This window comes from Plectropomus leopardus, chromosome 6 (assembly GCF_026936395.1).
Source record: "Plectropomus leopardus strain MGB_pleo_1.0 chromosome 6, ASM2693639v1, whole genome shotgun sequence".
Taxonomy (NCBI): Eukaryota; Metazoa; Chordata; class Actinopteri; order Perciformes; family Serranidae; genus Plectropomus; species Plectropomus leopardus.
The window spans coordinates 5643029-5656056 of NC_142181.1; the positions used below are offsets into that span (position 1 = coordinate 5643029).

A 13028-nucleotide genomic window follows, 5' to 3' on the forward strand; every position below is an offset into this window, starting at 1 on the left:
CTGCACACCCACAAGGACCTTAGGCCAAAATCCTGCTCTGAATCCAGCCCCACTACGGGTGTCCCATGCTGCGGCAGTGAATTCTTAATGCCTCCACCTGGATATTCAGTCAGACTAAAACTAATCTATTAAATCGGAGGTTCAGCCCATAAAATGTACATGTAGAATATATTATTATGACAGCCCACAATCCAGTCTTTGTTAAGGTAAACATTTACAATGGATTTAGCCATAATTGCCCATACACTCTCATTTAATCCCCTGTAATTCAAATCCCCGTGCACCTACTCATAATCCTCTCTTTGGCTGCAGCAGGGATGTAATTGAGCCCCAGCCACTTTTCAGGTGTGTGCGTGTGTGTGTGTGTGTGTGTGTGTGTGTGTGTGTGTGTGCGCGTGTGTGCGTGTGTGTGTGTGTGTGTGTTGCCACCCAGGTGCATTACCTCACCAGAGAAAAGCATCAGGTGTCCCCTTTGTGAATGAACATTAGATGTGGCCAAGTTAAGCCAAAATCTACCCTTGCAGTGTTTATTACTTAAATAAATAAATATGAAATCACATCAAATTTGGATAAGACCAAACTCAGATGGTGTATGGGACCTGTTAATTTAGCAAACGGACAATTTTCTTTATCAATGTTCTATTCAAAAAAGTTATAATACTAAGGGACTGTTCGTTATTTATGTGGGGGGAGGGAGTAGTGCCAAACAGGGTACACATGCCAAATTATTTTTAAGCACTGAAGAGGGACTTTTTTCTATACTGGGTCAGGTGGGGGACATATAGCTTTAAATTATTGTATTGTATTTTGTATTTATTTTAAATACAACCTGAACCCTAAAAGGTGTGTTTTTATAGATTGCAAAAATCACACCATTTACAAAAGCCTGAAACTGTAAAAACTGAAATTGTTGTTACAGTCTACACAGTTTTGTATAGGGGTGGGGTGGGGTTTTGGGGGGGGGTTGGGGGGGTTTGCAAAACATAGGACACATGTCAAATATTATTTTTTAATCACCGGAGAAGGACTTTTTTTTTTCTTTTTTTTTTTTTAATTTGGCTTTGGTGGACTGTAAATGAAACTGTAAATGGCTGTATGTTGTATTTAATACCACCTGAACCCCAAAACCTTCTGGAGGGTTTTAAAGGCATTTTTTCCCTCAAAAAAATTGCCAAAATTACATCATTACCAAAACTGTAAAAACTGAAATTGTTGTTGCTGTCTATTGTCCCATTATTTTTTTGCAAAACAGGGGACACGTCAAATATTTTTTAAGCACTGAAGAGGGACTTTTTTCCTGATAAATAAAGAACAGTCCCTAAAGCCAAACAATACTTTCTACTCTGAATTTTTTATTTCTTTATTTCTTTATTTAGATTTGCTGTTGAATACTTATTGCATTTACTCATGCATTTTTGTTGGTAGTACATTAATGCATCACGGTAAATGAGGCACCCTTGGTGTTTTTCCATTGAGTGACTGAAATAAAGATAAATGTTCTTATATGTTGCTTTAAACATCCCCCTATAATTGTCACTTCCTGATGTAAACAACTTCAAGTTGTTAGCTCACAGATTTAGCTGCGTCAAGTTAGCCAGAGTTAACCAAAACTTACAGGAAGTAAAAACATGCACGAATTTTTCCTCTTTTTTTGTTTTAATGGAAAATAATAGCAGAAACTCGACAAAGTAAGAGATGTATCAGTGACTTAAATTGTGGACTGCATTTTAAAGGGTGAAGAACAGCATTTTTTTTTTAAACTTTATTTGTAATTAAAAACTTGCTTTTATATTCATGGACAGATACATCAAGAGCTCTTTTAGAGATTTTATTCGAGTGCACTAGGTACATCAAGTAAAATTACAGACTGAGCCTCATTCAATAAAATAAACAAAAAACAACAACAAACAAAAAAACCCAACAAGTATCAAAAGAAATACATGTGTTAACAGGGAAGAAAATAAAGAGATCCAGTCAGGAATTCAAATATGAATCAAATTATTTATGTGCAAGGTTGTTTAGTTCTAATACATTTCTGTGTTTTTTTTTAAATTCATCAACTCTTGCACAAAGACAAGAAACATTGGTCTGATTTTCATAAATCGACATCTGTGAATATATTGTTTGGCCAAAATAAATACGGCGTCATATATATTTTCCCTTTTCTGTCCTCCATTAAAAGCATTTTACAGTTTAATGACAGCATTATGCTAATTGATTCGGTTTTATTTTGAAAGTCTGGCGGAAGTTGGTGCTCTGTTGTTGTAGGTTTGAAATTAGCGGAGCTTCATGCTCGGTTGTTTAGTCGGAAGGCGGAGTTCAGTCCAATAAAGTCCTCTCTGAACCAGCAGTGGAGTCAGTAGTACTTCTCACTTTCACTGGAATAAAGACTTTTTTGTCATTTACTTGCTGTGTCTTGTTTGGACGGCGGCGGAAAGCGGACTAAATACGGTTACAGTTTCACCTGCGGGATAAGTCGAACTAACGTCACCTCGTGAAAGGTAAGAACTGTCGCTTTTTAACGTTACTTTTACAGTAAAATCAACAAATTTAGCTATTATAACATTATAACGTCTGCCTGCGAGTGTAAGAAGTTGCTCCGACCCATTAAATACATGTGTAACACTAAATAATGTTTAGTATTTTCTGTCAGGTGGGTTTTGTTTCACACCCTAAATTAGCTATACGCACTTTATGTAAACCTTCCGCAAAAACCTGCTTTTTGTGTGTGTGTTTAAATTATGTTAATATGACTCAAATAAGAGAGACATTAGTTCCTGCAAAAAGTGCGCTTCATCCAGTGTAGAGCTGCCTTTTTGGGCTCTGCTCTGCAGGACTGAGCAGGTTTATTGTATGAGAGCATGGTGGTCAGTGATGGCTCTTTGTCATTTGTGTGAGTGCTCTATTTTTGGACATTTGACTAACACACAACACACTTTTTTGTTTGTTTATTTGGTTTTTTAATTAATTTATTTATTACTATTATTTTTGTTTTTTGTTTTTTTTCTGCAAAATCAACCAATTAGGAGTCCCACATTCTTTGCAGATATTGCAGATCCCCATCTCATATATTGTACACTATGTCATTTTTTTTTTTTTTTATAATTTAGTCGGATTTTCTGTAATTTTGGCACCAAAAGAAGGCAGAATTATGGCTCACTGTGGGCTTTCAAACTTGTTGAAACCGGAGCAATTTGACTTGATTTCTTTTAGGGAAAAATGGTTGGAGGGCAATGAGTGGCATAAGAAGTGACACAAACATCAGCAAAAGAAGATAGTTTGGGTTAAGGTTAGGGTTAGGGTTAGGGTTAGGCCTACAAGAAAATTGGCACAAAAAAAGAAAGTAAAAAAGTGTTAAAAAAGTGTTAAAATATGATATTAGTAGATATAAATATACTTTGCTGCTGTGTCAAAAGACCATAAAATTGCCAGATTTTTGAAAATCCGGTTGTACTCGCCATAAAACAAACTGAGCATCAAGGCTATTTTGCTGTTTTTCCGAAGGTTGTGAGAACAATCACAGCTTCAATTGCAAATCGAATCATCTATAAACCATAATGACTATACAATAACTTAAACTTTTGCACCGCTCACATTGACACTCTGGAACAATAAAGCATCGTTATCAGTAAGTCTATCTACAATAAATCACATAGATGTCATAATCCCCCTCAAAAAGCGTGTAAGCCAGCAGCCACTGCGGCTGGCTCTTGTGGCTGCATTCAATCTGCTTTAGTGAGTGAGTGGGGGTGCAGGCTGAATCACTTTCCTAAAATGGTCTGGCAGATTTAATTTAGTCTCAAATTAAAATGACAGAAGAGCTCGGTTTCAGCGGTGTGGTTATAGTTATACTAATATTTAGATATTGTGAGCAAGAGTTAGTCAGATCCTGCAGCACTGGATATCACTGCTATTATTTCCTAAGGGCAAGCAAAGGTGCATATGATACCCATGATGAGTCATATGAAAGGAATATCCAGCGCTCTTGGCGATAATTTTAGGGAACGCCTATTGTTGTAGATTGGCGTCTGTCGCTGAAATACAATGACGAAATGTTGATGATGCAAAGAGGTAAACAATGCACGCCTCCAGTAATCCTTGTGTCTACTGTAGAACAAATTAGCATGTTTCTCTTGCTACAAAATGTGTCCAATTTTTTTTTTTTTTGTTTCTTACTAGGTGCTGTGGAGTTGACAATGAAGCACCTGTCATTATTGTGCCTGTATGCACTGGTGACCCTGTATGGCCATAAGGTCGTGCAGTCCCAGGCTGCCTCCTATGGTGAGCGGGGCTCTGATCTTGGCATACAGGTGTTTCAGCAAGTAGTCCAGTCCAAGCCCCTGGAAAATGTAGTGCTTTCGCCCCATGGCGTTGCTTCCATCCTTGGCATGTTGCTTCCAGGGGCCCATGGCGAGACTCGGAAGCAGGTCCTCAATGTTCTACGGTACAAGAAAAACGGTAACGAATCTTTCTGGTAGTAAAAGTTTAGGCACTACCTGGAGTTTGGGGTGATGAACATTTTATGCCAGTTGTGTAATTCAGAGTTTACTTGTTCTGCACAGGCCCGTACAAGATGTTGAAAAAGCTGCACAAGACCTTGACGGCAAAGTCCAACCAGGACGCCGTGCTGATCGCCAACGCCATGTTCAGCCAGGAGGGTTTCCCCATGGAGAAAGCCTTCATATCCACCAACAAAGCCAACTTCCAGTGTGAGAGCAGGAGCCTGGACTTCAACAACCCACAGGGGGCAGCAGATGAAATCAATGAATGGGTTAACAATAAGACCAAAGGTAGGAGTCTCGCATGAACACATCAGCTGCACAGGTGCATCTCAAAAAATTGGAATATTGTGAAAAAAGTTCAATATTTTCTTTCAGTTGTTTAAGAAAGTGAAAATTTGACATGTTCAGTACTCATTACATAAACTAAACTAAAAGCCGCCATCAAAGCAACAACACCTCAGCACTGTCGGGTTGATCGCCTCCGTGCCAAGCCGCACTGATGCAATAATTCATAGTAACGGAGCCCTAGACAAGTACAGAGAATATATATGAACATACGTTGCAGAAGTTGAACATTTTCTGTATTGTAAATCCCTTTTACGAATGATCCTAGGAAATATTCGAATCATTTGAGATACATGATTTCTAATTTTCATGAGCTATATGAGCCATAATCATCAAAATTAAAACAACAAAAAGGCTTAAAATATTTCGTTTAGGTATAATGAATATACAATAAATGAAAGTTGACCTTTGTGAATTCAATTTTGAAGAAAAATGAACTTTTTCACAATATACCCTTGTATAATGCCCCTGTATATACAAAATGAAATTGTCTTAGGAGAGCCAGCAGGTGTAAGCATTTATTTTGACACAGTTATGAACTGAATATGAATATTTAATCAGCGAGAGAGTTGGCTAACAACAAATAAAAAACAAAAACAATCAAACAGTTAAACTAACAAGTACTGACAGATATTGATACAAAGAGGCAGCTTTTTAGTCACAGTAATTTGACATTAGTGCAACATGTCGTTCATAAGTGTTTTATACCACCTCATCAGTGTCTATGTGGTCACATTAATCGCTCCAGATATATATCTGCTGAAACTGTCCCATTGTTCAATAGCCGTGTCATTTTTCCAGTTGAAAGTATGTACATTCATAAAATAATTAGAGTGTGAATTAGGTGTAAAAGGTATTGAGAATGGTTGATATAGACACAGATTTTACAGCTCTTGTGGTCAGCCTGTTTAAGCCTCATTCAGCTTCCGAGGGGTGTGTTGTCCCCTTTATACTAACCTGCAAGTCTATTAATATATTGGATTTATACATCAAAAGCAGACACATATTCAACCTACCGCTGAACAGACCAAAGTAAAAAGCTTGTCTCTGTAATGTGGTCCATTTTCTCCAGCGTGTATCAGTGCATCCTAATATGATGCTGCATCATTACCTTCTCGTCTTCGCTGAAGTGAATATGAAAGAGATGGTGTTTGTTATTTTTTAATGAAACATTTCTGATGGAGTAATGTTCCCGTGTTGTATATTTATCCAGGTCACATCCCCAGCCTGATCAAAGCAGACATGCTGGACTCGGCTCTGACCCGTCTGGTCGCTGTCAACTCAATCTACTTCAAAGGCTTATGGAAATCTCGCTTTCAGCCCGAGAACACCAAGATGAGACCTTTCAGCGGGGGCGACGGAAACGTATATAAAGTTCCGATGATGTCCCAGTTGTCTGTTTTCAACATCGGTGAGCGATGATGTGCGACAGGTTTTCACAGATAGTTTCCTGTGTGACACTAACCATTTGAATATTTCGCATTAGAGCAAATTTTTAGTTTTAATGGTTTTGCTTTTATGTCATTAACTTTACTGACAATGTTTCAGATGCATCAAGATGCAGAATAAGAGATGAAATTGACAAAGCATGAAATCTTTTGCAGTAATTTTTAAAGGAACAAAATTTGGCGATTTTCCTTTTTCCATACATTTTCTTCTTCAGCTTCTTTCACCATGAATTATGAGAAATAATTCCTATTTTTTAGATATGCCGTATATGTTGGTAGTCATACAGTGTTACAGCTTTAGTAATATACCAGATTTCCAGATTTTCCTTCCTTCCTTCCTAAAACATTTGCAGAGTCATTTCTTTAAATATTTCTAATCCTAAACTTACATCCATGTTTACAAGCTTGCAGTTGGTCAAAAACACCACAGGCTCCCTGTAAGTCAGCATTATGTTGGTATATATATCTTTATATCTCTGAACTGTCTTGATGTGGTTAAACATTTATTTAATCAAGTTAGAACAAATGCAGAAAAAAACGGTCTATCAAGAGCTGCTGACCCCAGATCTGCCAACTGGATATATTGTAGATTTAATGATGAAATTGTTTCAATTTTGTTTGTTTTTATGATGCAATCACACCTATTGCCAGTTAATGATTCATAAGCCGGCTTGTGTTGAGTTGTAGAGACATGCAGGCACAGACACACCACATCCGTAGGACATTATTTAGTCCTGTGTGAAATGAGATGGTGCGCTTGTCAGTCGTCTATATTTAGACGAGTTGTCAGAGTCGTGTTTGAGTGCTGCGGGTAGATTCTCGTAGAGTTAAACTAAGGCTATGTTCAGCTGTGAGGCGCAGACGTTTGTCTCTCTTCAGTGTCCTGCTGTGTGTTGACTTCAGTGCATTATAGTTTGTGACTTTCTGAATGGATTATTGTCCCCAAATTACGGCATAAAGAGTTTGTAACAGCCTTAATTCACTTGGCCATGGCTGAACACAGTTATGTTTTCTGAATATAATGGGATTTATTTGGCTTTATTCCTTCTGAGCATAGTGCGCTGTGATTTAGTTTAATGGCTACAGGAAGCATGAAAAAGCTGTGTGGACTCAGTTGAATGGACGTTTGGGGTGTGTTTACCGTGACGTTATGTGCTTTCTTTGGCCAAAAGTAGCTTTCACATCGAAGTTCAGCTGTTCATTTGTCATGTATTAGACGGAAATGTGTTGTTATTTAAAAACTCAAAGTACCCCTGCAGACTACAGTCCAGCACACTTAGTGCCATTTCAAGCTTCAAGCCATAACAACATGTTTGAATGAAGAGAAAAGCTCCTAAAATCCAGCTCGAAGGGCTCAATAGAAGTCTGCAAACAATATCCCTGTCTAAATAAAAAGTCATAATCTGTTTAATTTCAGACATCAGTGTTTGACTATCCCTCTCTGAAACTAACAACCTGCTCAAGAGAACTTTTTGCTATGATTAACATTTGCTGTCTGATATCTGAGGAAGAATCCGTTTGTCGTCAGGAAATGATGCATTTTCTGCTTCTAGTTAGTTTTAACTAAATAAAAATGCAAGGCGTCGACAGTCTCCGTGGTTCGTGGTAGAGTTGTATTAGTGTGCTCTTTAAACCAGCATTACATCTCTACTCGTCTTTTTGTTGTTTTTTTTCCTTTTTAAATGGGAAAATATATTTAACAAAAAAATAAAATAACATTATATAGAGTAATATAAAATAAAGTATATATGTATATGCCATATACAGTATATACACACAATATTATTGTAGCATGACACAAAAAAAGTAAATAAATAAAAATAACAAATTCAGCACTTTTGTAGGGGAGATGATCAAGCATTTGTTTTTTAAATAATAATGCAGTCAGATCAACAAACATACCGGAGTGTTTTCATTGCACAGTAAAAAGGGCGACGATCCTTCATACCTGTGGGGTTGATTTGGGAGTTCAATCTGTGTCTTCCTTACTTCTTTTTTATCACATAAGTAATGTGTCTATTGTGCAAGGCTCTGACTCAAGTTTCATCCTTATCGTCACCCTGAGCTTTGAAACAATTAACCCTTAAACTCTCTTTTTCTACCAGGCTTGGCCACCACGCCTCAGGGACTGTCATATAAGGTGATAGAGCTGCCGTATCACGGCAACACCATCAGCATGATGATAGTCCTGCCCTCTGAAGAGGACACACCTCTGTCCCATTTTATCCCGCACATCAGCACAGCTACAGTGCAGAGTTGGATCAAACTGATGCACATGAGAAAAGTCCGCCTGCTTATTCCCAAGTAAGACTCACACAGTAACAGTTCCTCCTCAAACGTCTTTGACTGAATGTGACAGTGAAACTCTGTTTGTGTCTGTAGGTTCACTGCTGATGCAGAGGTGGATTTGGAAGGCCCCCTCTCAGCACTGGGAATAACAGACATGTTCAGTCAGGGCAAGGCCGACTTCAGAAACCTCAGTGAGTGAACGGGCAGTCAACTCCAAACCCAAAAGTGACGCACTGCCTCAGAGCATTTACAACAGGTTTATTTGGATATGATGAGGGCTTGAAAATATGAAAGCATTGTTGGTTGTTTACTTCAAGAGTCAGTAAGAAGTATGTCTAGCTGTCCAGTGTGAAGCTGAATCACTTCTGTTTTTGTTTTTTCTTCTCCTCAACCTTCCCAGAGTGATGGACTGAAAGGCGGTCTAAATGTAATGCTGTAGTGCCACCATGTGGTGTAATCTGAAAAACAGTGTATAGGACTGCTCCGGAGGAAAAATGTGTCTGTCTGACACATGTGGAGTTTTGCTCGAGTGCCACAATGTGGCGTAATGTAGCAACCAGTTAATACCTTTACTTAATAATCAATCAACCAGACTAATACAGAAGCACTACAGTTTCCTGTGTTATTATTTAGGACATACGAGGTCAGAGGAGATAAGTACACACACACATTTCAGTGGAATTTGATTTCCTCCTGTTGTGTTAATTATGCAGGACAACAGTCACCAAAATGGTCTAGGTAACACTTTGAAACCTGGATCGACGTCACTTTTCTGGTGTTGCGTTCAAACCCCTTCACAAGTATTTTAACCTCCGAAACCCTGAGAAAATCGGTTTGATTTCTTTTGAAACATGGGGAAGAGGGCAATGAGCAACTTGGCAAGAAGTGTTCCACAAAGTGCAGGAAATTCATAGATTTGGACATTATTTTTCAAAAAGCTAATGTCTTCAAAAGCTATATTTTTGATTATCATGGTTATGTCTTTAAAATGATTTTATAGAATTATTGTTATTTCTAAGCACTTTTTTTAGATCATTTCCTAGTTTTTTCTTTTGTTTTACCCTTTTTGTCTAATTTTTAGGGTTTTTTGTTTACATTTTACCTTTTTTGCTTATTTTGGTGTCATTGCTTCACTTTACCCTTTTTGTGCTAATTTTGGAGTCATTGCTTCATTTTTACCCTTTTTTGTGCTAATTTTGGGGTCATTGCTTCTTTAGTTGCTCGTTGCCTTCTTCCTATATTTTTGCAATAAATCAAGGCAATTTGCTCAGGTTTTAAAGAGTTAATGAGTTACCTGTCAGTCCTATTGAGTTTATGTTTCCACATCTTTTGTTTGTTTGTAATAAGTCAGTGTCGTGAGAGGGGCGGGGCTAAAAGGCAACAATACATAACTGTATTTCCGTGGTCTAAACCAAATGAAGCAAAAAACAGATGTGAAAGCACACTAAAAAGCAATCACTACCACAAGTTTCCAAAACTCGAATGACATCCAGTATACTCTGTCTATACCTGAGCTCAGTCCAATTAAAGTACTGTATTATTTATGTAGGCATTTTTTTTAACAGAAGACATTTTGACATGTCACAGTAAAAAGATACACGTGTAGTTAGATAAATCAATGATAGCTGAACAGTCTTGTATGGTGCATGCTGGCTTGCTGTCACAGCGACGTGGCTAAATCACTTTTTTCCTTCTGTGACGAGTCAAAATGTCTGCTGTGAAAAAGGACTTACATTTAAGGCTAAAGGCTCATATACAAGAGTATTGTTGTTGCTGATTGGACCTCAGCTCATATGCAACAGTCACCAAACTCATTGCACAGATTTAATCTGTCTCACCCTAAAGGATGCAACAAAACATTAATGGTGCAGTCACACCAAAATTAGGAAATGACATGTTATCTCCAGCAGTTTATGTTTACAACCCATCCCATGTTAACAACAGCAGTCCACACATTTGTTAATTAAGATAATTATTTTATCAATATCTTAGTGTTTAATTTACCTCTGTAACTGTCCCTACATTTAGCACAGTCTAGCAGCATCTCTTTTTTGCTGCTGCTGGTATTATTTTGCCATGCAGTCGTAAAAAACAAGATAAAGACGCTATTTCCGAAATGTCAGGTCAATCCCGTCCTCTCTCTCAAACCAGATGGACACTGGAGAGCTGCAAGTTGAATGAAAAGCGAATTTCAGTCTGACTGTGCCATGAATGAGACGTGAAGTAAGCGTGTGCAGGCCCACACAGTCCTGAGAGGAGCTCTAACCAGACTTAAAGCATCTGTGTGGGTAGGCCATGGACGTGCAGAGCCTTCAGTTACATACATGTATGTAACTGAAGGCTGTGTTGTTTTATTCACCAGCGCTATTGATTGCTAGTATATTATTACTCCATCAGACCTATCATGTTGGATGTGAACAGCTTTGGCGGATCAATATCAGATTGTCAATAATGTCATGTCTGTAATCTAACATACTGTAGGTGGGTATAAAGGTATAATTAACGGTCGTTGTTTTCTCAGGTGCTGAGCCTGTGCATGTATCCAAGGCGCTCCAGAAAGCCAAAATTGTGGTGAATGAAGACGGAACAAAAGCAGCAGCTGCCACTAGTGAGTATTTGTTTTTCTTTGATTTAAAGGTCTGTTTTATAGGAAGGTTTTTAGTGTGGAGAATAAAGTGGCATCTAGTGGTGAGATTGCAGATTGCAACCAACTGAAACTCCAGTGAGCCAAATGTCACAAAAACACACAGCCCCATCTAATGCCAGTGTTTAGTTTAAGTTAAGTTTGAGGTGATTAGAAACTAAAAAAAACATAGTTATGAATATTAAATTGATTTTTTGCCAATACATCCCTGTTAATCCTGCACACTGGATCTTTAAATGTTGAGCCAAACACAAAGCTGCATGTTTAGTTAATAGAATATGAGAATATTAGGGGTCAACTGATATTGTTTTTTCAGGGCCGATACGCGTATTTTGTAGCTAATGAGACAGATAAGTTTTTAGTTTTTGGAAAATAACCATCTCCAGCAAAAACTTTGTTTTAATGCTGTTAGCAAATGTTTAATCAAAACGGAAACTTTCAACATCATATACAGCAAGTTCCCAGCAACTTTTTTTAATAAAGTCAAATGAAAATTTAAATTAAAAAATGAATCAATAAAAATAGCTAGTTTTACAAAGTAAAAGTATCTCCCATGTTGACGCTTTCTTTGCACTTTTAATTCATTTTACCGGCGATCATTAAAATGAAATGCCGATACAGATAATTGGCAAATGCCAAATATCAGCCCCAGTAATTGGCCAGACAGATAGTCTGTCGAACCTAGAGACTATTAATGACATTGTCAACAATATTGCACATTAGCCTGTGCTGTTACAGTTTTTCACATGTTTTTACCATGTCTTTGCCTTTGCATTTAGCTGCCATTCTGCTGGCTCGCTCCTCCCCACCTTGGGTCACAGTGGACAGACCTTTCCTCTTCATCATCAGACATAACCCAACAGGTACTACTTTTATCTGGGTTTACATTTAAAGGTGTATATAATGTATTTATGTAGAAAATCTAAAATTTTTACAACCACATGAGAAATTGCGTTATTATCAGCGTTATTATTACAAAATCTTATCATTGGAAATATGTCAATTAATCACCAATATTAGGGTTAATGAAAGCATGTAACCTTTAGGCAGCAGTGCTTGACTGATATGTTGTTCCTGTCTCTGCCTCAGGTACCATTCTCTTTATGGGCCAGATTAACCAGCCTTGAGCCCAGCCGTCACTGGCCAGCCACTGGTAGCATCATAGGCTGACATGGGAAATGCTTCTACACTGCCATGCACTCACACACAGACACACACACACACACAGACTTTGCTGTAGACTTATGTACAGTGTGAACATATGATGTTATTTGTTTTAAATATTGCTTTTTATGTTACCCGTTTTCTGTAATGCATAACATGCTTTATAAAAAATGTTTTGCTGACTAAATTTTCCAGCCGTTTTAATTTTTGTATACCTTTTTTTGAATTTATTACATTTTTAAAAGACTTTGAATGTCAGTTGTGTATTTTCTCAACTCTGGAGTAGGATAATCTGTTTATTTATCACGTTGCTGTTTCCATTTAAAATTTCTCTGTCTCAAGTCGTGTCACTCCAGTCAGTTCTAAGTTTCACTCCTAAGTTATGGCAATGTGCGTCCCATCTTGAACATTTTGCATTACTGTTACTTTACAATGATTGTTTCCCTCACTGAGGAAGTCTTCTGTTATCATTCTTGCTTCAAATTTGATCAAATAAATACACATATTTATAACATCAGTGAGTTTTTTTTGGATAATTGTATCTCTGACATGGGAATGTTTGCTCCATACTTGTTTCTTTTCATTGTTTCCTTTGTATTTATTGATATTGTTTGGTTTTAATTAATAGTAAACATG

At 37.6% G+C, this 13028-nt stretch overlaps 1 protein-coding gene across 1 annotated transcript; it reads left to right on the top strand.

The window, feature by feature from the left end:
* Nucleotides 1–2272: 2272 nt before the first annotated feature.
* serpine2 (serpin peptidase inhibitor, clade E (nexin, plasminogen activator inhibitor type 1), member 2) lies at nt 2273–12909 on the top strand. Its single transcript, XM_042487369.2, has 9 exons — nt 2273–2501; nt 4180–4458; nt 4563–4790; nt 6061–6258; nt 8401–8599; nt 8678–8775; nt 11106–11192; nt 12008–12091; nt 12318–12909. The coding sequence occupies exons 2-9, from the start codon at nt 4197–4199 to the stop codon at nt 12353–12355; spliced, it is 1194 nt and encodes a 397-aa protein (XP_042343303.1). The 5' UTR covers nt 2273–2501; nt 4180–4196; the 3' UTR covers nt 12356–12909.
* The last annotated feature ends 119 nt before the right edge of the window (nt 12910–13028 follow it).

What these genes read in the sequence shown, in the direction of transcription:
- serpine2 (XM_042487369.2), top strand. Translation starts at nt 4,197, where the DNA reads ATGAAGCACCTGTCATTATTGTGCCTGTATGCACTGGTGACCCTGTAT. An exon ending in AAAAGCAGCAGCTGCCACTA is followed by an intron (nt 11,193 to 12,007) that starts GTGAGTATTTGT and finishes CTTTGCATTTAG; the next exon opens with CTGCCATTCTGCTGGCTCGC. An exon ending in CATCAGACATAACCCAACAG is followed by an intron (nt 12,092 to 12,317) that starts GTACTACTTTTA and finishes TCTCTGCCTCAG; the next exon opens with GTACCATTCTCTTTATGGGC.